General features: G+C 43.7%; 2 protein-coding genes across 2 annotated transcripts; one reads left to right on the top strand and one right to left on the bottom strand.

The window, feature by feature from the left end:
* Positions 1-9,695, top strand: CCNA2 (cyclin A2). The gene is made up of 8 exons (XM_029076756.2): positions 1-424; positions 2,683-2,932; positions 4,984-5,099; positions 5,252-5,475; positions 6,797-7,004; positions 7,989-8,102; positions 8,391-8,524; positions 9,353-9,695. Exons 1-8 carry the CDS (start codon positions 212-214, stop codon positions 9,405-9,407), a joined length of 1,314 nt encoding a protein of 437 aa, XP_028932589.1. The 5' UTR covers positions 1-211; the 3' UTR covers positions 9,408-9,695.
* Positions 9,696-11,540: 1,845 nt separating this feature from the next.
* EXOSC9 (exosome component 9) lies at positions 11,541-26,545 on the bottom strand. The gene is made up of 12 exons (XM_001512966.5): positions 26,402-26,545; positions 23,031-23,125; positions 20,342-20,461; positions 20,140-20,242; positions 18,597-18,734; positions 17,329-17,411; positions 15,911-16,043; positions 15,294-15,382; positions 14,773-14,919; positions 13,844-14,031; positions 12,787-12,865; positions 11,541-11,818 (listed from the first exon to the last, which is right to left on the bottom strand). Exons 1-12 carry the CDS (start codon positions 26,465-26,467, stop codon positions 11,740-11,742), a joined length of 1,320 nt encoding a protein of 439 aa, XP_001513016.1. The 5' UTR covers positions 26,468-26,545; the 3' UTR covers positions 11,541-11,739.
* Between the last annotated feature and the right edge of the window lie 1,310 nt (positions 26,546-27,855).

Here is a 27,855-nt window from a genome sequence, read left to right as displayed (position 1 = left end):
TAGTCGCGGGCTACTTGAACTGGTCGAGCAGCTCCCAGGGCCGGCGCGGGGTTGCAGTCAGCGGAGCGGCCGCCGGGACACCGGGACACCGGGACACCGGGACACCGGGACACCGGGACGGCCCCAGCAGGGGTGGCCGGGTGCATGGTGGCCGCCGCCTCCTCCTCGTCCAGCTGATCCCGCCTCGGAGCCCCCGCCCCCGCTGGCCACCATGTATTGTCCTCCGGCGGCTTCGGCGCCTGCAACCTCGGGGCTGGAACAGAAGGTCCCTCGGGCCGCCCCCGGCCCGGAGGACCAGGAGAACCAGGAGAACGTGCACCCGGCCAAGCTACCGCCCTCGGGGGCCCGGCCCGTGTTGGGCGTCCTGAGGGGCAATCAGCGGGGCCCGCCACAGCCGCAACACAAGCTCAGGGCGCAGCAGCGGGTGAGAAAAGGAGGGGAGGGAGGGGGTCTGCAGGGAGCCGAGAGGGTGGGCCTGCAGGCATGCAAGTATACACGCAGGTATGCATGCCTGCGCGTGGGCGTGCATGCCGGGATGGATGGATGGATGCATGCAGATATGTAGGTGGGGATGGATGCATGCAGATATGTAGGTGGGGATGGATGCATGCAGATATGTAGGCGTGTATGGATGCATGTAGGTGTGTATGGATGCAGGTAGGTGTGTATGGATGCATGCAGGTGTGTATGGGTGCATGCAGGTGTGTATGGGTGCATGCAGGTATGTATGAGGGCATGCAGGTATGTATGGATGCATGCATACCGGTGGGCATTTATGAATGGATGCAGGTTTGTATGCATGCATGCGGGTGGGCATGTATGTATGCATGCTTGGGGGGATGGAGGTGGCAGCGTGCTGGGACTGGGGGTAAGGGGATGATGGTGGTCGCGCCCTCTGCCTCTCCCTTCTCCCCGAGGCCTGCTCTCCTCTTTGGGCCCCGAGAGAGCCGGCAGTCTACCTCCTCTCCTCCTCCCCCTCCGCCCTCCGGTCCCGCCATTTTTTCCCTCCATCCTCTCCCCGACGCGCCCCCCGGGAGGGTGGCTGGGCCCCGGCCCTGCCTGAACCCCTCTCTCCTCCGACCCCCAGCCTTGGGGTGCGAAAGGCTCCGCTAAAGGAGAGGGAGGGAGGGGACTGCTAATTAGGCGGAAAGCCTTCCTTTGGGTCATCGCGCCTTTTTTTTTAAAAAAAAATTGCCTTTGCGGGGTTTTGATTGGTGCCCCACCCTAGGTTGGCAGGGGTGAGCCCGCACCATCGCCTTCCCCCGCAAAATGGAGCTGTCAGCACCCTCGACATCCCCCTAAATTCCCTCCCGATTGCACAGCTGCCTCTCCGGTTTGCATCTGTGTCGATAGCCTAGTGATTTCGGGGTTAATGCCAAGTAAACCATGCTTTTCCTCCCCTAAAAACACCCCCCCCCCTTACCCCCACCACCTGTACAATCTATTTTTGACACTAACCCGGGGAAGGGGCAACCAGTAATATTGAACTAGGGTTTAAATGCAATCTTCTGTTTTAAACCAAGCTTTTTCCAGGGCCAGCAAAGGGGCCTGCCCACCAATACTTAACAGCACTGCATTGATAATTGTAGTAAATAGTAATAACAATGATATTTGTTAAGCGCTTACAATGTGCCAGGCACTGTATTAAGCACTGGGGTAGATACAAGGAAATCAGGTTGGACACAGTCCCTGTCCCATGTGGCGCGCTCATGCCCAATCTCCATTTTACAGATGAGATAACTGAGGCAGAGAGAAGTAAAGTGACTTGCCCAAGGTCACAGCAGACAAGTGGCGGCGCCGGGACTAAACCCAGGCCCTTGCTCTATCCACTACGCCATACTGCTTCGCTAGTACTTGTTAAGTGCTAAGCATTAGAGTAGATACAAGATAGTCAGCATGGACTCAGTCCTTGTCCCACATGACACTCTGTCTAAGAGGAAGGGGGGACAGGTATCTGATCCCCATCTTAGGGATGAAGAATCTGCAGCTCAGGAAACAAGTGACTTGCCCAAAATCATAGAACAGACACATGGTAGAGCCAGGGCTAGGGCCCAGGTCCTCTGACTCCTTGGCCCCTCATCTTCCCACTCAGCCATGCTTGGAGGACTAAAGTAGCAGATGATGATGGTATTTAAGCACTTATTATGTGCCAAGCACTATTCTAAGCACTGGGGTAGATACAAGGTAATCAGGTTGTCCCACGTGGAGTTCACAGTCTTAATCCCCATTTTACAGATGAGGTAACTAAGGCACAGAGAAGTTAAGTGGCTTGCCCAAGGTCACACAGCAGACAAGTGGCAGAGCCGGGATTAGAACTCACGATCTCTGACTTGCAAGCCCGTGCTCTTTCCACTAAGCTACGCTTGCTGTTGAGATGGTAGCAACTTCAGTTAAATTGGAAGATAGTGGGGAAGGAGGGTCAGGCTTTGGTAAAGCTGGAACTCAAAGCCAGCTGACTCAGAGCTCGGTGCTTTCCAAAGTATTTGTTGAGCGCTTACTGTGTGCAGAGCCCTGTACTGAGCACTCCGGAGAGTACATTACAACAAGAAACAGAACATACTCCCTGCCCACAGTGAGGTTTAGAGTTTGCTTTCCCTCCAAACCGTCCCATGCTCCATTTCCTGGTGGAATAGGGAGTCCATGTGGATCCGTGACTGAGGATATAACTGTTCTGCTTTTAAGGTTGCACCTCTTCAAGAACTCCCCGTGAACAATGAAAACCATGGCACCGCTCCACCGTGGAAAGACAGCAGTAAACAACCGGCATTCACGATTCATGTGGATGAGCCCGATGGAGAGAATCTTAAGAAACCAGCCGTCTTGGAAAAGATTAGGTCTGAAGACCATATCCTGGGTTTCACTTCAGCTATCTCTCTGCCCGGAGCAAGAAAACCCTTGGAACCTGTCGATTTTTCAATGGAGGCTAGTTCGGGTAAGTCTAAGGATTTGAAGGGTAAGATCAGTTAATACCCTTAGGATGTGGCACTTAACTTGGAGTTCCAACTGGATCTTGAATCGAGGCAATTGAGATCCAGTGAAGATATTCATACGGTTTAAATTGAAGCCTCAAGCTCATAAAGTAGTCTAATCCATTTAGGAAATAACTACTCGTTGAGGACAAGTCAAGTAGAGAATATGACTATGGCTGAACTTCCATTCACACAGTTTTGTGTTTTTTTTGTTTTTTTAAAGAGGGTATAAATACTGCCATCTGTTTCCTTACCAACTTGATCTGGTCTTGCTGGGTTACTATGCTACCTCATTAAGCGGGGGAGAGAATTGGCCAGATGTTGTTTGCTGGAAGCCCTGAACCAAACGGGATTTGGCAAAGGAAGCCTCTAAAGTTGGGCCAGGGACTGATTATTTGATGTTTCTTCCCCTGGGATCTAGCACAGTGCTTACCCCTTAGAACTCTTTTATGGTATTTAATGCTTACTATTTGCCAGGCTCTGTACTAAGCACTGAGGTAGATCCAAGATAATCAGGTTAGACACAGTCCCTGACCCTCATGGGGCTCACAGTCTTAATCCCCATTTTACAGATGAAGTTATGTGACTTGCCCAAGGTCACACAGCAGACAAGTGGCGGAGCTGGGATTAGAAGCCAGGTCCTCCTGACTCCCAGGCCTGTGCTCTGCACACTAGGCCATGCTGCTTCTCATCTCCAACTACCTTAAGTCCTGAGATGTCCAGAGGATGGTGGTCTCTAGGCCATGCTACACTACTATCAAGATACCTATGGTAGAGGGTGAAAGGAATTGACAATTTGGGGCTTGGTCCTGCCTCTAACAGTTATAGATGGGCTCTTGGTTTCTGCACCTCCATTTCCCTTCTAAAGAGTAATGTGCCCTAATAATAAGGTGCTCTGGAGGAAGTCCCTTGTAGGGCAGGGACTTTAACTCAACTGTTTTGTATTCACCCCCGCATTTAGTTCATAGTAAATGCTCAAACAATATCATATCTGAAATAAGAGTTAATGCCTAATTCTGTTTGCTGCCTCCAATTGCTTCAGGGTGACTTAGTGGATGCCTTTATTAAATAATTACGGTATTAAGTGCTTACTATGTGCCAAGCACTGTTCTAAACACTGGGGTATATACAAGCAAATCAGGTTGGATACAGTCCCTGACCCACATGGGGCTCAGTCTTAATCCCCATTTTACAGATGAGGTAACTGAGGCACAGAGAAGTGACTTGCCCAAGGCCACACAGACAAATCGCAGAGCTGGAACTAGAATCCATGACCTTCTGATTCCCAGGCCTGTGCTCTATCCATTATGTCGTACAGTAGTTTAAAATGTTGTTCATGGTGGAAGATGGCTTTGGAAAATATGTATTGGTAATGACAGCTAAATAGTGGGTGAGACTCAAGTTTACCAGATCTGGGGCACTCCTCACTTGAGCATTTAAGAGGTCCACATTTAGTTTTGTTTCATTGTAGCTGGAAATTCCTAAATATTACATCATTTCTCATAGTGTTTCTACTGACCAATTTTTTTCCATGTATTGGCATTTACTCTTTCCACATGGAAGGTGTGGGGAACCCATCCAGCTGCTTAACATCTAGTTAATGTCACACGGCTGTTATTTCATGTCTGTGTCTACTCTGTTTTAGCTCAGATCTTGATCATCATTCTTAATTTAGGATTCTTAAAGAACTATATGGGGTAAAAACTTTTTAGACCAATTAAACCACATGATCACTTAGAAAGGCCTTAGTTGACAATTACTTTTAAGGGGATACTCCCAGGTACTTCGGTCAGTGCTCCACATACAGTAAACACTCAAATGCCATACAAATGAGAATTTCAGATAGCTGACCTTGAGGTCTAGTAACCTTAGTGTATTTGGGGCCCTTTGGTCGACAGAGGTCTAATCTGACTTTCTTTAAAGGTATTGCTAGAATGACCCTTGTAAACTAGAACCTCAGAGAAGGATGGCAGAAACTATGAACTTGACCAAGCATCATCTTGCATTTTCTCAGACTCCCCACTTACTATGGACATGTCAGTGGTACAGGAAACTGAAGAAAAACAAACAAGTGTTAACGAAGTTCCAGACTACCATGAGGACATCCACACTTACCTTAGGGAAATGGAGGTAAACCTATTCCCAAATGCAAAACCTTGGCTCAAACATTTGGTTTGGAACCAGTTCCCATGTCTCCATCTGCTCTTATAGTTTCCTCACAAAGTGGAAAAACGAATTTTTGACTCCCACAGTCACCCTACCCCGCTTTTCTGTCTCTTTAGGTGAAATGTAAACCTAAAATGGGCTACATGAAGAAACAACCCGACATCACAAACAGCATGAGGGCTATCCTAGTGGACTGGCTAGTTGAAGTGGGAGAAGAATATAAGCTTCAGAATGAGACCTTGCACTTGGCCGTGAACTACATCGACCGATTCCTTTCTTCCATGTCTGTATTGCGAGGCAAGCTTCAGCTTGTGGGAACTGCTGCTATGCTGTTGGCCTCGTAAGTTACTGTGGCGGGTTTTATTTATTTTACTTGTGTGTGTATATACAGAAGTGTGTGTATATATATATATATATATTTCTGCTATGTGATGCTTGTTGGTCAGTATTTCAGCCTGAAGAACTTGAATTCTCCCTAGGACTTGGTATAGTGCTTTACACATAGTAAGCACTCAAAGGCCATTGATTGGGCTCAGCTGTCCAACATTAAGTATCGTCTTGTGTTGGGAGACCCTTTCTAAATTAGAATTTATGCAGATGGATTTGTAAGAGTGCCAGAATATGGTGAGAAGTTGGGGAGGGAGAAAGGGGCCCGACAACTTACTGGGTGGAGTTACTCCATGCTAATTTTTCCTGCAACTGGCAGTCTTTCTTGGAAGGTAGATACCAGTGGGCTGCTCTTTAGTAATTCTACTTTGGTCTGCACTGCATCTATGTAGAGCTCTAGCAGTGATTCCCCTGGAGTTAAAGCTTACCAGAGTCACTGAGGGGCTGGAGCAGTGTCCAAAATGGAGGAACATTAAGTGCCCATTTCTCTGGCTCTCCTGCCCACCCACCCTGGTTAACTGTTCCACCTCAAGCAGCAGTAAGGCCCTTGGAAGTGCCAACAAAGGGACAGCCCTGGGCTTTCTGAGCCACCCTGGCACACCCTGAGCCCACACAGTTCATGAAAAGAATCGGGTCATTATTGCCCTCAGTTGTTGCTGAAAACAGTTGGCAAATCCTTCCCCCTGTGCACAAGATTTTTATTTTCTCTCTATAGTTTACTCCTTTCTCTTCAAAATGAATCTGGGCCTCGGGGAAATCCTTGCCACCTTAAGTTGTAACTTTGCCATTATAAGGGAATCAGCCATAGAGTTCACCACATCTAAGCTATGTCACTGTTTTAGATAAACTTTGAAGAAAAAAAAACCAATTTATTCATCCTCCTCTCCAGTAGATGAGGAGATGGATGGGAGGAATAGTTGGAGAGACTATTCAGCTCTATTAATCGTCTATTTGACAGCATGGCTTGGCAGATGAAGGGGGTGATGTGGTATTGGGGGAGTCTTTGTTTTCAACTAATCCCCCAAAAAGAAAGGTGAAAATAGTCTGTAGCAATACACCATTAGGAACCATTAGCATAAGACCATGTATCTTTAGGCAGGGCCTGTAAAATTCCAACTTGCTGAACACACCCAGGAGGAGGTGCTCCAGGAAACCCTTTGCTTTATGCTGAGGCTCAGGCACCCAGGAATTTGACACAGAAAACATCTGTATGGAAGCTGAAGAATATGTTGAGCAAGTTCTGTTTCTAAAACACATGTTCTTCTTTACTGTAGAAAGTTTGAAGAAATCTACCCACCCGAAGTAGCAGAATTTGTATATATCACAGATGATACCTACACTAAGAAGCAAGTCTTACGAATGGAGCATCTAGTTTTGAAAGTTCTTGCTTTTGACTTAGCTGCACCAACAATAAATCAATTTCTCACTCAGTACTTTCTGCACCAGCACCAGACAAACTCTAAAGTGGAAAGCTTAGCAATGGTAAGTATCTGTTTTGGGGTGGCTGCTTGGTTGCTCCCCTGGGGCAAATACATGAAACAAATCAAATATGGACCTTCCTAAAGGAGACATTATAGGTCAAATCTAGGTACTTTTATGTTAACACCTACTATAGAGATGGGAAAGAGGTGGGGTGTTTTGACTTGAGTTAAAGCAAGTGAAGAAACTATAGATGACAGGGAGTCTATGAAGGGATGCAGGGTCATAATGTGTTTTGGAGCCAGAAAAGTTAGATTACAATTCACAATGCAAAAACCACAGGGAAGAGAGAATAGAATTCAGACAGCAGTAGAAGGATTTCATTGTTAAGGGAGGCTTTCCCCCCACCCCAAAAAGAAAAATGGCTTCTTGTTAGCTTTCTAATCAATTTAAGGAGCCATCTATCTAGTAATGAACCTTCTGAGCAGATAAGAATATAGAGCAGTAGTGTGACTTAAGGGATAGAGCACTGGCCTGGGACTCACAAGGACCTAGGTTCTGATCCCAGCTTCTCCACTTGTCTGCTGTTTGACCTTGGGCAAGTCAATTTAGCTCCTGGGCCTGTTACCTCATCTGTAAAGTATGGATTAAGACTGACCCCCATGTGGGATATGAACTATGTCCACACTGATTAGCTTATATCCACTCCAGTGCTTAGTATAGTGCTTGGCACATAGTAAATGTTTAACAAGTACCACTGAAAGGAAAAAAAGCTTTGCAAATGCAAGACTGAACTAGGTGCTAAGCATGCAGAAAAGACAAACTCCAGGAAGGCAGGGAACCTATCTGCTTCTAACAAACCCTGCTTTTCCTGTAGATGTTTCTGAGATTTTCATACTGATGTGGTTTTAAAATAGCCCCATCACAAAGCACATACTCATTACCACAGGAAGCTTTGTGGGGCCAAAACCTACTGACTTTGGGTAAATGACTGCATATATAACTTATACTATTTGTGCATTGAATCTACATTGTTCTCATCCACAGTTTCTAGGAGAGCTGAGTCTAATTGATGCTGATCCATATCTAAAATATCTCCCATCGGTTACTGCTGGAGCAGCCTTTCATTTAGCACTCTACACAGTCACTGGACAAAGCTGGGTATGTAGTTCTTCCCTCCTGCCCTGACCCAAACCTGAACTTGTCTTTAGCAATCAACCCAGGTACAAGGTTAGTCTATAGCTAAAATCAGTAAAAATTTCCATTTGATTTAAAAACAAAAAACACAACTCAATTAAATACCAAAACTTTTATTAAGCTGTTATAGTGAGAAATCAAGAAATATGAATCTTAAAATTAGGATGTTCTCACTTAAATGATTAGCCAGTGAGCTCAATGCAGAAAACCAAATCACTACAGTAAATAAGTTTTTGTTTGTTTGTTTTGTAGCCTGAATCTCTTGTTCAAAAGACAGGATACACCTTGGAAAATCTTAAGCCTTGTCTCCTAGACCTCCATAAGACCTACCTCAGAGCATCCCAGCACGCACAACAATCCATACGAGAAAAATACAAGACTGCAAAGTAAGCAATGCTTGACAAACTTGTGAACTCGGCAATAGTTTCATTAGCTCTCCTCTAGTGCAATGACAGTGCCACCGTTAAATCCCCAAACTATTCCCTAGGTCACTCAACTTTACAGGATTCCAGCCATTTGAGGGAGGTTGGGGGGAGAAGGAGTACAGTCCTACCTCAGAGCCAAGTACATGGCTGGAGAGATGGAAAGAGCAGAGGGCTGAGCTGACACTATTGTGCTCCCCTTGTCTTTTCTAGTTTTGAGATAGTGCTATAGAGTTGAAGTACAACTCTGAAGTGCCCATTTTGTCAAGGGCTCTAAGTTCTGGGATCCTATGCCATCCAAAAAAATTTAACCTAGTGATGTGACACTGCCAAGTCAACAAGCAACAAACTGCAGTATAAAAAAGCTGTAAAAAAACAGGTAGTTTGTGCCATAATGTCCCAAGAGCTGAGAGGTCTTTTTCAAATTGTGTATACTACCACCACCAAAAGGCTAGTTCCCTTCCTCTCCTTTCCCCTCCCTGCTGGCCCAAAGACCAATAGGATAGTCCAGTCAGGGGAAAAAAACAATGGGAAAGTACAGAGCTTAACTTGATGTCACTGCTACGAAGAGCTGGCTCGGGAATGGATGGAAAAGCTGAAGTCCTACCAAGTTAAACAGAAACCATCCTAAGACAATATGGAAAAAATGAAGAAAAAATTGAGTTTCTCCTCTTTCCTGAAAGGGGAGAAGCAAGTGGCCTCTTACCTATGTAGTGAAAAATTGACGTCCTCTTACTGTTCTAGCACTTGGTTATGGTAATAAATCTAATTTTTGGACTTCTCCCTTTCCAGGTACCATGGCGTATCTCTCATCGACCCACCAGAGACACTAAATTTATTACAATAATCAAGAGACTGATCTTTTTAAAAAGATGTATATTATCTAAGCACATTGTACAGTTTTTATTTGGGGTTTGATTTTTGCAATCATTGGAGTGGCATAGGCTTAAGATCAGGTAACGAATTGAGGTAGCTTGTACTTTTTTTTATATGGTTTTAACTGTAAATCTTTTGTACATGCAATATGTTCTAGACATTTAGCTGATCTAAGTGGTTTTGTCAGCATAATACTAACCAAGCAAAGTGTTCACCTGACAGGCTAATTATTTTAGAATAAAAATTAACAAAAGACAAAGTGCTTGATCTCATTTTTAAGTCAAAATTAACCAAAGGATGAACTCTCTTCCGCTGAAGAGCCACCTCTGTGATCCCCAATTGTGATAATATCAAGGTAGTTCAGGAAGCTTCTTTGCCGGAGGTAAACCTCTTCACCAAACATCTAAAACTATTCAAATCGTGGTACTTTTAAACACTCAATATGACAAACAGTGGGATAGGTAAAGATAATCATCAGTTCCTGTCCCCTGTGGGTCTCTTGGCCTTTAGAGATGACGAAACTTAAAATGTCAGACAAGTAAGGGGTCTATTCTAGGTCACAACATATAAGTGGTGGTGCCAGGATTAAAATACATATTTCCTCACTTTGTCAGCCACTGTGCTGTTTTGGGTTTTTTTTTGGTTTTTTGTGCATGATAAAATATCAGTGACCTTATGACATTTGATCATCTCAATGCCATACTATGAAATAAGGAGCTGTAACTTTTACAGGGGGCTTTATATAAGTCAAATTTGACACCTATCTTCCCCCATGCTGTGAACTGCTTTTTACCAAGGTTCATTCATTCAATAGTATTTGAGCGCTTACTCTGTGCAGAGCACTGTACTAAGCGCTTGGAATGAACAAGTCGGCAACAGATAGAGACAGTCCCTGCTGTTTGACGGGCTTACAGTCTAATTGGTTGTAGAGCTACTTAAAAGATGGAGCTGATGCCTTCCACTAATGTTTCTGAGATGCACTTAACCCAGGTTCTCCTAGATTCTCAAACTATCCTTGAGGGATGGCAGCAGTGAGTGAAGGGGGAATATCTTTGACTTAAAATGAACAGAATGTTCCTTTCACCTAGGGAGAATTGAAAGGTTAGGCAATGAAAGGAGCCTTACTCGCTGCCAGAGTCATAAACACCTTCTCAAATGTGTCTGGCTTGCACTATGCCACTGAAAGTTCAGCATTACCACCCAAGCTGTTTACCCAAAATAGAAAATATACTTTTGAAAGGACACCACTCTTTCACAGATATAAATAGGGCCATATCCTAACTTTATAGGAAATGCTACATTGCCAACAAGCATAATCCACTTATTTCACTCAGGATAGTTATCTATCCCAGTGAAGCTGCTCTAAAGTATTAAAGCATTTTTGATTCTACCCATAGTTGGCTTTAGTCTCCTTTCTTCACCTCTTTGAATATAAGAATTAGCCAGGTTCCTTTGGAACTATTCTGTGGTGCCCTTAAACAAAATTCAGAAGACTGAATTCACAGCTGACCCACCAGTTTCAAAGAGAAAAGCAACACTGCCATCATGATGATAATGGTATTTTATGTATTTTAAGTGGTTACCAAGCACTGTGCTAAGGGCTGGTGCAGATACACGATAAGCAAATGTTGCCATCTCTGTCCCACAGGAGGTTGCATAGGGGAGGTAGAACAGGTATTTAATCCCAGAGAAATGTAACTGATTTGTCCAGGGTTACACAGCAGGTAAATCCTAAAGCTGGGATTAGAATTCAGATCATCTGACTTCCCCAGCCCACACTTTCCACTGTCCTGCTACTTCTTTAGTTGGAGCACACAGGCCCAGGTAGGATAAGTTAACATTCTATATCCATTAAGTCCTAGCTCTGCCATTTGTCTGTGTGCCCTTGGGCAAGTTACTTAACTTCTCTGTGCCTCAGGTGCTTCAAATACAAAATGGGGATTCATTATCTCTTCTCCCTCCTACTTAGACTGTGAGCTCTATTTGGGACAAGGACTGTAACTGACCCTGATTAAGTTTTATCTTCCCTAGGCCCTTAGATAAATGCTTGACACATGGTAGGGGTTTAACAAATACCATAGCAAAAAAATTTCAACTATCAACATACATTTTGCAGTTATTTTATTTTAAACCACAAAAAGTGTAAAAAAAATACACACTCGAGAGACAACTTGGGTTTTACTATGGGAGCGGAAGGAGAACAATAAGCTTCCTAAACTACTGCCAACAATTTATTGCACAGAATAAATACACCTTTCAATATTTATCACTTTATACAGTTCCTTGTCAAGAAAACTTGGGTGTTAATAAGTAGGCTTCTTTTTTCTTTTTTTGTTGGTTGCTTTTTTGTTTATGGCTTCTTTTTTGGAGTTGGTGTGTGCTCTATGAACAAACAGATCAAAATCAGTCCATGAATTTAAGTGGAGATGCTGTTTTGGTAGACTCTTAAGCCATAGAGATTAAGAACAAGAGCAGGAGTGGCTGATTATTCTGCCTGAACACTCAGGTCCCCCTACCCTCAAAGCTACTCAGCCCAGTAGAGATCTGCATGGGGCAAAGGTGGGCTGTGTTCTAATCCTGGGTGGGTGCAGAAATCCTGGCCTGTGGGAAACATCCCCAAAGACAAAGCTGCATGTGTGGAATCAAGGCAGGATGGGTGGAGCACCCACATTTTTGGTTGAGCTGGGCTCTAGACACCACTCCTTGCTCTCTGAGATGAATGGGGAGAAAGGCAACTTCCAGCCAGAAACTCTGAATTATTTAGGTACAGCAGGAAAGGGGCATCACTGCCTGGGAACTTGGAGTTTGGCCACAAACTGATATTGTCTCTGGGAGGCCCAGCTGATCAGTGGGGTCAAAGGGACAGATTACTTCCTCCTCTGAGCCAGAAGAGTTATCGGAATGTACACGTATGAAGTAAAACATTTATAACCAAATTGAATGGCTCAATCTGGAGGACTGGTAATAGGGAAGTTCTTTGAAGGGAGGGCTCAAAGTATATAACAGGAAGGTTAGGGAGTACAAAGTAATTTATGCAAATAGCCCAAAGTAGCTTGTTTAGCCTGAATCACCCACTTTGACTACACTTGGTCTGTGTAGATCTGAAGTCAGTGGGCTGTGGTGACCAATAAAAAAGGAAAATTTGTTATTCAAGTTTGTAAAAACTAAATGCTCAATTTCTGACAAAGTACCACTGAGTTTGTATGGTGAGGAGACAACTATCTCCTACACTTTGCTTAATTATATGGTAAAAATGAAGGTGTTGATACATATTTCCTAAGTAGTAGCAGTCCTTTCTCAATTTGTTTCTCAAATTGTACGTTTGAAATAAACCAGGAACTTTTCTTTACCTTATCTTCTTTGCATTTTCCTCTGGTTCCAAGATGATTACTTCTTCCTCTTCACTGTCCGACAGAATTACGGGGGCATCTTTGGAGAGATTTTTTTTAGCGTTACTTTGAATGACACCTAGTTCAGAGCTTAAATTTCTTAATCTTTTCATTTCAACAGAATATAGCATCTCTACATTTTGGTTTCTACACTAGTTGCTCTATGGGAAAATGTATCCGAGTTGAAGATCACTGAAAAGAGCAGCTTTCTTAGGCTCCCACCATATATACATCCCGCTATGACTATGACAGAAAAACACAAAATCCACTTTTTCTTAAAAGTATAAATATTTGCAGCCTCATTTTCCACCAAAATGAAAGCAATATTCTTTTATGATATTTGTTAAGTGCTTTATGATATTTGCCAAGCACTGTTCTAAGTGCTGGGGTAGATACAAATTCTCACAGGGCTCACAGTTCAAGTAGGAAAGAGAACAGGTATCCCTCATTTTGCAATTGAGGAAACTGAGCATAGAGAAGTTAAGTGACTTAATTAACCAAGTTCACACAGCAGGCAAGTGGCAGAGCAAGATTAGAACCCAGGTCTTCTGATTACCAGGCCCATACTTTATCAACTAGGCCATGCTGCTTCCCGACGTACAAGTAATTGTTGATGTTAAAATTTGCACTTATTGTGTAAAAACTGGGGCCCATCCAAACAGGTTGGGGAGAATGTGCTTCATGACTGCCCCAAGCACCTGCTAAGGAGCAAACAAAACTGGTGGGATCATGTCTTTTGGTTCCTCCTTCCTATTGCACTTTTCCTTCTCTTGGGAGAACCATTGCCCCAGCACGAAGATGGCATTGGGGGGCACAACTCAAATCATTAGCAGTTGAATCAATATGAATTGTACCGTGACATTAGAGTTTAATTATAATTATTTCTAGATACCCTCGTAATCATAATACAAGAAATACGGAACCTTCCTTCCAAAGACATAATTGCCAATTCACTTAACTATTGCATAGGTAAATAGGTAACAGTCCTCAGTTACTGATTTCCGACAATGACACTTACCCTTCTTGACTTTGCTTTGAACAGGTTCGTCTTCTCTTTCCATTTTCGGGTTTTTCTGGGTGGTTGTTTCATCGGTCCCACCCTCTTCTTCATCTTCTTTCTCAGATTCTTCTAGATCACCCCAGGAGCTCTCCACCCCTTCTCCAATCTGGGCAGTCCCAGGGGTCCACAGTACTGGTTTAGGGACCCTGGGTTAGTTAAGGAAATTCAGGGGGACGTGGGGAAGTGACAGGGTAAAAATCCGATCTGAAACTTATGTACAAAGAGTGGGTAACAATGAAACCAGCTTCCAGAATTAAGATTCATGCCAGACCTTTGGGAGACCAGGAATATACAAATGACTGTGTTACCCATGAAAGAGAATTAACTTCCCTAACCCCAGGCAGGTAGAATAAGCTGAATACAAAAAGGTTGGCTTAATGGACCCCCAGGTGAGCCAAGCCAACTGGGCTAAACCTCAGAAGGGTCAAGAAAAAACTAAATAAAACCAGCAAATCTGAACAAAGACAAAAGACAGGCTCATTAAGTACTTCATACTTTAACCTTCTTTTTACAGTTCGTTTGTGAAACCACTTCTTCTTCGGATGACAGAATAGGCTAAGATTATTTTTTCCCTGCTAGTAGAAAGATCCCAATATTTGCCTTGGGAAAATGGCGAGAATAAAAGAAGGCACTAAACTCCTTGGGAACTAGAAAGAAAGTAGATGCCATGGGTCTCTGGATAGACTCTTTTCTCCTTGATCAAAGGTATCACCCCACAAGTCTATAGATCTTGACCATTAAGCATAATTGCACTATTTTTCCAGGATTGTAAATCACCCCCAAAAGTGAACATCACACAGATTTTGTTGGGAATTAAATTCAGTGGGCTCAGCCCTGAATCCTGGACAAACGTGCCCACTTTCAAAACAAACCAATAATAAAGATACACTTTTGTAGGAGGTTCAGCCTCAGTAATGATTTCTTCAGCTTTCTCTTCCACATCAGACATGTCCACAGCAGCACTTTCCATTTTGAAAACTGTGATGCGATGGTTTGGAATAGACTCTGCAAAGCCAAATTTTCCACCTTCTTTCCTGTTTTATTATTTTGGGGAGGGGGAAAATAAAACATCTCAGCATCGTATTGGGTTATAGTTAAGCAATATAATTATTCAAATTTAGGTTGACCCTATTCCCCAACTGTTCCAAGAATTCATTATAGATGGGTTAGTGGAAGTTCAGAATTGGCATTTGTACCCTCCCAGTTCTCTGCATACAGTCAGTGTTCAAATACCATTGAGTGACAAATAGGGGTAATTGCATTTGTTGTAAATAAAAGGGGTATCGTTTTAGTGCATCATTTTTTTCCCTCAAAAAATATGGTGATGTATTTTCAATTGACTTTGCTTTATAAAATCAGATGAAATTTAGGAATATCATTTCCAATTCACTGTGTTTATTATACTTACCTAACTTTCCTGTCATTCTCCAAGGCCTTCTGAATTAGTTCTGTGATCTCTGCTACCTTCACACCAGCTATTTTGCTGCATCTTAGAACCTGTTTGTAATTGTTAATGCTGTTATTTTATCAGGTGACATAGTAAATGGCTGATTCTAAAGGTATAAAAGTAGTATTCTCAGTTAAGATTTAATTCTGCTCTAATTGGCAATGGCTATACTTTCTCTAGAGTAGAGAAACTTTTTTGGGGGCAATTTATTTTAGAGTTTAATTTAGCACAATCATTGGTTAGGATGCAGCATTACAACTACATTCATACAAGATTTGTAGTGCATGTTAACAGAAGTTCTGAGACATTATCAATTATTTGGGGGCTTGACCTTATATTGCAGTATAATCCTATAATAAGGCCATTATGTTGAACTACCCAATAGGTTTTCTAGTGTTGTACTTCATGCTATTTTAACATGCTAACCTCTTGGGTGGATTAAAGAATATCTGGCAACAGAACTTCTGTTCAGTGGAGGTGAAGGTCAGCAACATCATTTAAACTGAGGTTGTGTCACAGAAGGTAAGATTGCAGGGGAAGTATTCCTATGAGACAACAAAAGGGAATAAACCACTAACTTGATCCTTCAACAGCATGACTCCACCGCTGGATTGGATTGTACAAATTTCACGGTGTTTGTTCATGGCAATCACCATCAAGCCATCCATTACCCGCTCTTCTCGTTCACTGGGATCCACCAATAAATAGGCCCTAAAAGAAATGTTAAATAAGGCTGAATTTCTGGGCAACTGAGGGCCTACCCACTTCAGGTCAAGAACTATGAATGCTAAGTATTAGATAAAGTATATGCAATAATGTCTGAGTCTGAAAATTTACTCATTTGGCATTTTGAGAACACAACCAGGAACAGGATTTAGACTTGTTTGATTATGAAGTAAGTGATTATTGTTGTTGTGGGGTCTAAGTGTTTCCTATGTGTCAAGCACTGTTGTAAGCACTGGGGCATATCATAGTTAATCGAGTTGGACATAGTACTTGTCTCACTTGGGACTCAGAGTTTAAGTAGGAGAGAAACAGGCATTGAATCCCCATTTTATAGATGAGGAAACTGAGAAACAGAGAAGTTAAGTGACTTGCCCAAGATCACACAACAGGCAATTGGCAGAACTGGGATGTGAACCTAGATCCTCTGATTCCCAGGCCCGTGCTCTTTTCATAAGGCCACACTGTTCCTCAATACAGAATACTCAAATGTGCAGACTTCCTTTAGAAGTGCAAAAAGATAAGGAAAATCTCTTTTCACCAATGTTGGTGTAATTCAAAGAAACTGCTACCCCCGAAATACCCAGGGCAGGGTTGAAGTCTACCAACTGTGTTGTACTGTACTCTCCAAAGTAGGGCCGTGAACACAGTAGGTACTCCATGCCACGGACTGATTGAGTGTTCTCTAATAAAAAATATTGCAGTAAGTATTCAAATACCATTGAGTGATAAACAGGAGTAATTGCCTTTGTTGTTAAATAAAAGGTCTATCGTTTTAGTATTTTTTTGCTGTAGTGCAGTAACTTGGTCTGAGATTAACCAAAGTTCCTTTTTTTGTAGCTCCTGCCATTTAAAATTTAAACAGATTTTACTGCTTAGCATAACACCAAGTTCAATGGTGTGTAATTTCTGGTTAAATGGAAGAGAAGTAATGATTCATCCAATCCCCCAGATACACCTTGAAGCCTTCCTTCACTCATCCCATATAACTCATGATGTTCTCTGCCTGCATACATTTTACTTATCCATCTGTTAAAAGTTTTATTTGGTCATTTTGATATGTGTCAGTGTCTCTGTCAACAGCAATACTGCCTTGGATAGAATGTTCCCAGAGAGCAGGGATTATTTCTACCTAAGTGGCTGAGGGCTTTACAGTAGAAGGACTATCTCTGCAGTAAATTCCTCCCAGCTGCTTGGAGGCTGGGGGTGGCAGGTGTATTTTCTTTGGGTGTGAGTTTTAGGGCTTAATTTATTCATTAATTTTCTGACTTACCCTTGCAGGAAGAAGGCAAAGCTGACATAGATGGGCATGTGATGAATGCTCAGGGGTACAGGATCCCGCTCCTCAGGGGTATACTATGCAAAACACAAAATACCAAATGCTCAGCTGCAGACAAAATTGAATCGTAAGCTCTGCATTAGGCTTATGTTCCTTGAGATCAAGCACATGACTCTGTTCTAACGTGCCCCTAAAGCAGTGCTTGGACACTGACTCTCTCTCCCAACAGCTCCAGAAATTTAAGTAATGCTGTGACAAAAGAAAAGTCAGGAAAGCTCCTCAGACCTCAATGGAATACAATTCGTTTTCTGAACACTGTTTTATATAATATACCTTAAACACTTCTATCCAAGCCCTTCTTCTTAGACAAAGATCTCCATGCCACCCTTCCTTTCTCTCCCACATATAAGTCTTTGCACAGGTCATTCTATTCCAAGTGCCTGAAATAGCATCTTGCCTCTCTCCACCAAACCACACCTCCTACCTTCCTCCCCACCCACCCTTCCTTTCTCTTTCTCTCCCTCTTTTTTTTTTTTTTTTTTAACAAAACACAACAAAAATATCAACTGCTCTATGGCGTATTCCCTGGGTAGAATGAGGTTCTAGCCAAATTAACCTCACCACACATAAAACTCGGACACCTTCCCTAATGCCCTAATGTGCTTGACATCAATCACGCGTACATTTCTACTCATTCTCTATGTTAACATGTTTATCTGCCTCCTCCCTCACATAGGCTCTAAACTCCTTGAAGGCAGAGACCACATCTTCAAATTGAAAACCCTCAGGGTGCCTAGTACAGTGCCAGTACTCAAAACGTATTCCTTTGAGATGACCTAAGCTTTTTCTACTTTGAACCTTAGCCAAATAACTGAGCATTTCTACTGCTTCGTTTCTAGTCCAGACACCATGGCACCCATGGGCTTTGCCCACCAGACTGGTGGAAATAGGGCTGAAGTACTAGATGTATCATTATTCAGTTTTTTTCCCCTATAATAATAAAAAATAAAGATTATGGTATTTTTAAGCACTTACTATATGCCAGGCACTGTACTAAACCCTGGGGTGCATACAAGCAAATCGGGTTGGACACAGTCTCAATCCCCATTTTACAGATGAGGTCATTTAGGCACAGAGGAGTTGAGTGGCTTGCCCAAGGTCACACCGGAGACAAGTGGCTGAGACGGGATTAGAACCCATGACCTTCTGACTCCCAGGCCCATGATCTAGGAAACCTTTGACCCATTACCACAGGAACTTACCAAAGTTATTTCATCACCTTGAACGGACACATCAGGTCTCCTAAAATGACACAGAGCCACAATTGCTGCAATACTGGCAGCATCAAGAATGTTTCCATCGTGATTTAATACATGCAGATCGACACGAATTTGCCATACCTGGAAAGAAATAAGAATCCAGATCATGACTTAACATTCTCAGGTAGTAATTCTTCAGAGAAGTTTCTCTCTGAAATCTTAAACAGTACATTTCTTCATTTTATGCTGTCGGGAAAAAGTAATCACAGTTTCAAACTGTCTTTGAAAAATAATTTTTAAAGGTAGAAAGATATTGTTGAATTTCTAGCATTTCTTTTAAACAGTTTAGTAACACTGATTAATTTGGGAGTGCCATGCCCATTATCTAGCACAAGTGAATAGTAGTATATGTTCTCAAATCTTAAGGCATTTCTTGAGCAAGACTCAAGTTTTTTCAACTTCAACTGAATAATTCTTAATAATGTTTCTGTGAACAAATCAATGCTGGCTTCTTTACAGAGATATTTTAAGAATTATGCATTGAGATTTTGGAATGCTGAAACAGAGGAATAAAAGGCTCAACTATTTGATGGGATTATGAGGTTACTTTGAAATAACCAAGTACAGAATGGAAGTGCTTAAGGTAGGAGTGTGGTCTACTGAAGAATGAGGCTAGGATACCCAAATGATGCCTCAAGCAGTAATGGCAAGACTTTGGGCAAGTCACTTTCCCTTCTGTACCTTGGCTTCTCCACCTCAAAGTGATTTGTTTGGAAAGGTGAGATTAACATCAAAGTTTTTCAAATGCTACTAAATTATATTTTCTAAATTACTTATTCATATTTATGTCTGTCTTCCCCTCTGGATGGTAAGCTCATTATGGGTAGGGAACGTGTCTGCTAATTCTGTTGTATTGTACTCTTCCAATGCTTAGTACAGTGCTCTGCACATAGTAAGCGCTCAATAAATATGATTGATACTGAGATGATGTTTAAATCCAAGGTATTACCCTTATTATTAGTTCTGAACCATGATACCTCATCTTAAAGGAAGCAATCTTCCAGAGGAACCAACTGAAAAGCAGCTTGGCCTAGGGGAAAGACAGGGCCTGGGAGTCAGAAGGACCTGGGTTCTAAACCTGGATCCAGCACTCGTCTGTTGTGTGACTTTGGGAAAGTCATTACACTACTCTGTGTCTCAGTTACCTCATCTACAAAGTGGGGATTAAGACTGTAAGCCTCATGTGGGACATAACTATGTTCAACGTGATTATGTTGTATCTACCCCAGCTTTTAGTATAGTGCCTGGCACAAAGTAAGTGCTTAAAAAATATGATTTAAAAAAATTCCAATTGCACCCTTTCCTCTATATCAGGCTGTATCACCTACTACTATCATTACCCACCATCTCCCACAGCCAGAAGAATGGGGTCCTCAGGGGAAACTCATAAGTGCAACTCCACAACATTTAGGTGACAGTAATGATATACTCAATTTGACGACTCTAAGTAAATGATCCTAGGATTAACATCTGTCATTTTACGCACCTTTTCACCAGCAATAACACACAGCGATTCAGTGTCCACACACTTTGAATTTCTTAAACACCTTTCCAAGAGTCTGTTCAATTTTACCAAGAGGTCTGACTGCCTATAAAAATAAGAATGAGCTAATGTTATAAAACATTCTAACAAGTATGATGTTAGTCATTACTATCCTTAAGTTTTTGAGAAGGAAAAATGTGAATACCTGCCAGGTTCAAAAGCTGGAGAGGCCATCTGAGAGAGTTCAAGATTAAAGAAAAGAATGCCTTCTGTTGCCCGATTGAGCTTTGGGGCAACAAGTTCACAAGAAACTTGTCCAAGAACTCTGTTACGAATAAAAAGAGAGAAAACACTTCAGGGATATTTCATAGGACATTTTGAATTTTTCTTTTATAAAAGAAGCTCTGAAATGCAATATTAATAACTGCAGTATTTGTTAAGCACTTACCATAGACCAAGCACTATACTATTATGTACTGGGGTAGATACAAGATAATCAGGCGGGATACAATCCCTGTCCCACATGTGGGTCACAGTCTAATGAGGAGGGAGAACAGGATTTTAATCCCCATTTTTACAGTTGGAGAACTTTAGGCATAAAGAAAATATGTGACTTACCCAGGTCTAATAATAATAATAATAATAATCGTAGTATTTGTTAATCACTTTCTATGTGCCAGGTACTGTTGTAAGCACTGGGGTGGATACAGGTAAATTGGATTGCACACAGTCCTGTCCCTGCCACTGCCACCCCTTTTTTTAAGTGGTATTTGTTAAGCACTTACTGAGCCCATTGTGGGTAGGGATGGTCTTTATTTGTTGCTAAATTGTACTTTCCAATTTCTAAGAACAGTGCTCTGCACACAGTAAGCGCTCAATAAATACGAGTGAATGAATGAATATGTTTCAAACACCACTCTAAGTGCAGCAGTAGGTACAAATTAATTAGGACAGGCCCGTATGGGGCTCACTGTCTATGCAGGAGGGAGAACAGATTTTACAGATGAGGGAATTCAGTGCCAGAAAAGTGAAGTAACTTGCCCTAGGTCACACAGCAGACAAATGGCAGAGCTGGGATTAGAACCCAGGTCCTTTTGTCTCCCAGGCCATGCCCTATGCACAAGGTGATGGTGTTTCTCACAATGGTGAGAACGGCAATCACCACAGCTTTAAATTTCAACATGCCTCGCCCATGTAAATTACATATTATGTGGCAGATTTATTCAGAGCACACAGATTTGTAGTCCCAGAGAGTGCAGAACACTGTTCCCAAATTCCTGCAGTGACACCACAGATGCTGCACTTGAAAGGTCCCCTCGGGTCTAAGGAAGCATAGAATGCAGGGAAGGGACTGGGAGAAGGAGATGGCTCAAGCCATTCTACCCTGACCCAAACTCATGAAAGCCTTAACAACAGATTTCAAGCAACAGACTATTTGCTGAGGGGAATTATTCATTCATTCATATTTATTGAGGGCTTACTGTGTGCACAGCACTGTACTAAATGCTTTGGAGGGTACGATATAACAGTAAACAGACACATTCCCTGCCCACAAAAACCTTACAGTCTGGAGGGGGAGACAAACATTTTATAAAAATAATTTTTAAGCGGAGCAGCGTGGTCTAATGGATAGAGCACAGGCCTGAGAGTCAGAAGGACTTGGGCCGTAATCCCAGCTCTGCCACTTCTCTGTTCCCTCATCTGTAAAATGAGAATTAAGACCGTGAGCCCCATGAGGGACAATGACCGTGTCCAACCTGATAAGCTTGTTTCTACCCCAGTGCTTAGAAGAGTGCCTGGCACATAGTAAGTGCTTAACAAATACCATTAAAAAAAGAGAAGTATAAAAGAAGGATTCTGTACTTGAGATTAAGTCTACTGTACTTTCCCAAGTGCTTAGTACAGTGTTTTGCAAAGAGCAAGCACTCAATAAACACTAGGGAACGTGTCTACCAACCTGTTGTACTGTATTCTCCCAAGCACTTGGTACAGTGCTCTGCTCATAGTAAACATTCAATAAATACACCATTGATGACTTTATTCTCTGCAAACAGTAAGGATTCAATAAATACCGTTGATTTATTATGTCTAATGAAGAAAGCCAAGCAAACAAGAAATGCAAGAAAGAACCATTTTAACATTTCAACCTATGTTTATAAAATGGTGTATCATGTGACCAGGACAGTAGAAGACCGATAAGAAGAGCATGCATGTGGTTTTGAAGGGAGAGGATGTGGCCTGGTGAAGTGGAAGGGGGAAATGCCCATTTTAGGTAGGAATTTATGCTTTCATATTTTCTGTGGTTATTTTTGCAGAGTTCACTGTTAGGAGTCACTAAATCAGGGCTCAACAAATATTGATTTTACCTGTCAAACAAAATTACATTCCACCTATGGCTTATCATCTTGTTGGTTGTTTTATGTTTATATTCCATACCTCTTTGCCTACCAGTGGTGTGTTTATTTATTATGAGCCCCTGCTTTCCATGATGGTGTTTGAGGTGGTCAGAGACAAAGAGTTCAGTGTGGGACACGAAGAGATTTTCTTAGGTAGATAGAAAGTCTCAAATTGATCAGCCATATAAGAACAACTCAGGTGGTGAAAGGTCTTGAACTCTACGGTCAAACGCTTAAGTCAGTAACTAGGAGTCACCATTGGCTTTTGATGAAGAGTGATATGATCCAATCTGCATTTGAGAAAGCTAAAATGCATTTTATTCCTTCATTTTTTTCATTGTTATAAATTCCAGGGTAAGGCCTATGTTTTCTTCCTTTGAAACTCCCCGTAACATCTTTTCAAAAGAAACTATTGGCGACATGACTGAGAGGAGCAGGTGTTACGTCAACTTTAGTTCTATTACATGACAGGCGGGTTTTGGTAAATAAAAACATTACCTTGTTTTTCCAAGTTCCACAATACAACACCCATAGTCAGTTCCAAATGAAATCTTGATGTTTCTATAGTCATAGATCTGTCTGCCATCTAGACGCTGTAAACCCAAATAATGTAGATTATATTTATAGCCTTTCCAGAGAGTTAAACAGAAAATTTCAGAAGCACAAAAAAACAAACAAACCCACCTCCCTTCAGTGAGATCATCTGGTCTCTCAAACAGATCATCTTTCCAGATTTGTTTTTGAAACCAGAAATAAACTACAATTGCTTGCTTATTGACGTACTACTGCATCTGCCGCCCCTCTGAAAAACTTTAGGTCCCAGTCCAGTAGAATGACAGCTCCGTGTAGTCTTCTGATTTGCACTTTGCCTCCAGGTTGAATATATGTGCTAACGATTCTCCCCTCATTTAGCTGCAGCTACACCACAAAGTCCAGCTCCCGGACTGTCAGCAGAAGGCAGCTGACGTGGAGAAGGAGGGATGAGTTGCACTTTGCTGGGGGCTTGGCAGGAGGGGTCCACAGGTGCCATTATGATTAAAATCGGTCCAGTACACCCAAGGAGCAAGATTGGCTTAAGCTTCTCCACTAGACTGTAATTTCCTTAAGAGCCTGGATCGGACCTACTGAATGTATTGCCCAAGTGGTTACTACAGTAAGCACTCAAATACCGCTGACCGTCAAGGAAGTTACAGCCACTGGGCTGGGGCACCTCTTGTGGACAGGTATTTAAAGTGCTTACTATGTGCAAAGCACTGTACTGAGAGCGGGGAAAATACCAGACAGGATGCCCAACGCTCAAAGGGGCTCCAAAATGAAGGCTGTAATCCTGGCTCTGTCATTTGTCTGCTGTGTGTCCTCGAGCAGACCTACTTAACTTCTCTGGGCCTCAGTTCCCTCATCTGTAAAATGGGGATTAAGACTGTGAGCCCTATGGGGGCCAGGGGACGGTGCCCAACCTGACCATCTTATATCTACTCCATTCATTCATTCATTCAATAGTATTTATTGAGCGCTTACTCTGTGCAGAGCACTGTACTAAGCGCTTGGAATGAACAAGTCGGCAACAGATAGAGACAGTCCCTGCCGTTTGATGGGGTTACAGTCTAATCGGGGGAGACAGGCTTAGAGCAGTGCCTAACACATAGTAAGCACCAGAAGCAGCATGGCAGAGTGGATAGAACACAATGCTGGGAGTCAGAGGGTCATGGGTTCTGATCCCAGATCCACCACTTGTCTGCTGTGTGACCTTGGGCAGGTCACTTAACGTCTCTGTGCCTCAGTTACCTCATCTATAAAACAGGGATTTGGACTGTGAACCCCATGTGGGATAGGGACCGTGTCTAACCTAATTTGCATGTATTCACCCCAGTGCTTAGTACAGTGTCTGGCAGTTGGTATGTGCTTAACAAATGTCATAATTATAGTAAGCACTTACCACATACCATCATCTCATCTCGTGTCGGATACAGGCCAAGTCCAACATGATTATTTTCATTTGTCCCAGCACAATGCCTGGCACATAGTAATAATAATGTTGGTATTTGGTAAGCGCTTACTATGTGCCAAGCACTGTTCTAAGCGCTGGGATAGATGCAGGGTCATCAGGTTGTCCCACGTGGGGTTCCCAGTCTTATCCCCATTTGACAGCTGAGGTCACTGAGGCCCAGAGAAGCGAAGTGACTTGCCCCAGGTCGCACAGCAGACAAGTGGGAGAGCCGGGATTAGAACTATGACCTTCTGACCCCCAGCCCCCTGTTCTATCCACTCTGCCATGTTGCTTCTGATGCTTACTGATGCTTGTCCATTCCAAGCGCTTAGTCCAGTGCTCTGTATATAGTAAGTGCTCAAGAAATACGATCGAATGAATGAATGAATGAATGCAGGACCTGCTGATTGTACACTCCAAGCGCTTAGCCCAGTGTTTTGCACATAGTAAGTGCTCAAGAAATACCATTTAATGAATGAACGCAGGACCTCCTGATTGTACACTCCAAGTGCTTAGCCCAGTGTTTTGCACATTGTAAGCGCTCAAGAAATACCACTGAATGATGGCAGGACCTCCTAATTGTACACTCCAAGCGCTTAGCCCAGTGTTCTGCACCTAGTAAGTGCTCAAGAAATACCATTCAATGAACATAGGACCTCCTGATTGTACAGTCCAAGCGCTTAGCCCAGTGTTCTGCACCTAGTAAGTGCTCAAGAAATACCACTGAATGAATGAATGAATGCAGGACCTGCTGATTGTACACTCCAAGCGCTTAGCCCAGTGTTATGCACATAGTAAGTGCTCAAGAAATACCATTTAATGAATGAACGCAGGACCTCCTGATTGTACAGTCCAAGCGCTTAGCCCAGTGTTCTGCACATAGTAGGCACTCAAGAAATACCATTGAATGAATGAATGAACGCAGGACCTCCTGATTGTACACTCCAAGCGCTTAGCCCAGTGTTCTGCACATAGTAGGCACTCAAGAAATACCACTGAATGAATGAATGCACGCAGGACCTCCTGATTGACACTCTAAGCGCTTAGCCCAGTGTTCTGCACATAGTAAGCGCTCAAGAAATACCATTTAATGAATGAATGAACGCAGGACCTCCTGATTGACACTCTAAGCGCTTAGCCCAGTGTTCTGCACATAGTAAGAGCTCAAGAAATACCATTTAATGAATGAATGAACGCAGGACCTCCTGATTGACACTCTAAGCGCTTAGCCCAGTGTTCTGCACATAGTAAGCGCTCAAGAAATACCATTTAATGAGTGAATGCACGCAGGACCCCCTGATTGACACTCTAAGCGCTTAGCCCAGTGTTCTGCACATAATAAGCGCTCAAGAAATACCATTTAATGAATGAATGCACGCAGGACCCCCTGATTGACACTCTAAGCGCTTAGCCCAGTGTTCTGCACATAGTAAGCGCTCAAGAAATACCATTTAATGAATGAATGCACGCAGGACCCCCTGATTGACACTCTAAGCGCTTAGCCCAGTGTTTTGCACACAGTAAGCGCTCAAGAAATACCAGTGAATGAATGAATGAACGCGGGACCTCCTGACTGTACACTCCAAGCGCTTAGCCCAGTGTTTTGCACCTCGTAAGCGCTCAGGAAATACGAGCGAGTGAATGAATGGCCGACGGAAGCGGCGAATGAATGAATGGCCGCAGGCGCAGTTGCCAGCCGGGCCCGGGAGGCGCGCGCACACCGGAAGTGCAGCCCCGCCGCGGCCTCAAGGGGGCGCTCCGTTCCCGGAAGTCTTGGGGGGGGGGCGGCGCGAGGACACAAGTGTCTTAGAGGCCCCGTGGCCCGACGGGAGCGATCCCTCCTCCCCCCCCCCCCCGGGTCCGTCCTCCCAGGCCGCCTCACCTTCTTCTCCTCGATGGCGCGGAGCAGAAAGCGCCGCTCGCAGTTGGACAGCGGCGTCTCCCTCATGTTGGCGGCGGCGGGGGGGCGCCCCGCGGCGCCGGATTGGGGGGGGTGGGGGAGGAAAAGGGGGGGAAAGCAGCGCGCTCCGCTTCACGTGGGCCCCGCCGGGCGCTCGGCGCTTACGTCATCAAAGGGCGGCCGGCTCACAAGGAGGACGGGGAGGGGCGGCCGCCGGCAGACCCCGCTGCGCAGGCGCGAGGACGAAGGCGGCAAGGGGCGCCTCCGCCCTCGTTCATTCATTCATGCGGGCAGGCCCTACTGCGCAGGCGCGAGGAGAAAAGCGGCAAGGGGGCGCCGCCACCGGCTTTGTTCATTCATTCATTCAGACCTTACTGCGCAGGCGCGAGGAGAAAGGCCTGAAGGGGCGCCGCGACCGGCTTGGTTCATTCATTCATTCAGACGCTACTGCGCAGGCGCGAGGAGAAAGGCGGCGAGGGGCGCCTCGACCCCCTTTGTTCATTCATTCATTCATTCAGACGTTACTGCGCAGGCGCGAGAAGGGCGGCCGGGGGCGCCTCGACCGGCTTTGTTCATTCATTCATCCAGGCAGACCCTACTGCGCAGGCGCGAGGAGAAAGGCGGCAAGTGGCGCCTCCACCGGCCTTGTTCGTTCATTCATTCATTCATTCATATTTATTAATAATAATAATGGTGGTATTTCTTAAGCGCTCACTATGTGCAGGACACTGTCCTAAGCACTTGGAGTGGACAATTCAGCAGCAGAGACCATCCCTGCCCAACAACAGGCTCACCGTCTAATCGGGAGGAGACAGCAAAACAAAACAAGAAGTCTGGCATCAATAATAATAATATTAATGTTGGTACTTAAGTGCTTACTATGTGCCAAGCACTGTTCTAAACGCTGGGGTAGATACAAGGTCATCAGGTTGTCCCACGTGGGGCTCACAGTCTTCATCCCCATTTGACAGCTGAGGTCACTGAGGCCCGGAGAAGTGAAGTGACTTGCCCGAAGTCACACAGCTGACAAGTGGCGGGGCCGGGATTAGAACCCACGACCTCTGACTCCCGAATCCGGGCTCTTTCCACTAAGCCATGCTGCTTCTCTATTATTAAGGTAAATAGAATCATAGATATACACCCATCATTAACGAAATAATTAGAGTACTAAATATATACAAATATGTACAAGTGCTGTGGGGAGGGTGAGGGGGAAGAGCAGAGGGAGGGAGAAGGGGGAATGGGGAAGGGAGGAGGAGCAGAGGGCCGCCTCCCTCTGGGAAGCAGCAACTTCAGATAAAGCACATGGCCCTCTCTTCATTCATTCACTCATTCATTCAGTCATATTTACTGAGCACTTACTGTGTTCAGAGCACTGTACTAAGCACTTGGAAAGTACAATTCAGCAATAGAGACAACCCCTGCCCACAACGGCC

This window comes from Ornithorhynchus anatinus, chromosome 12 (assembly GCF_004115215.2).
Source record: "Ornithorhynchus anatinus isolate Pmale09 chromosome 12, mOrnAna1.pri.v4, whole genome shotgun sequence".
In the NCBI taxonomy this organism is placed as follows: Eukaryota; Metazoa; Chordata; class Mammalia; order Monotremata; family Ornithorhynchidae; genus Ornithorhynchus; species Ornithorhynchus anatinus.
This window is presented reverse-complemented; position numbering and strand designations above follow the sequence as displayed.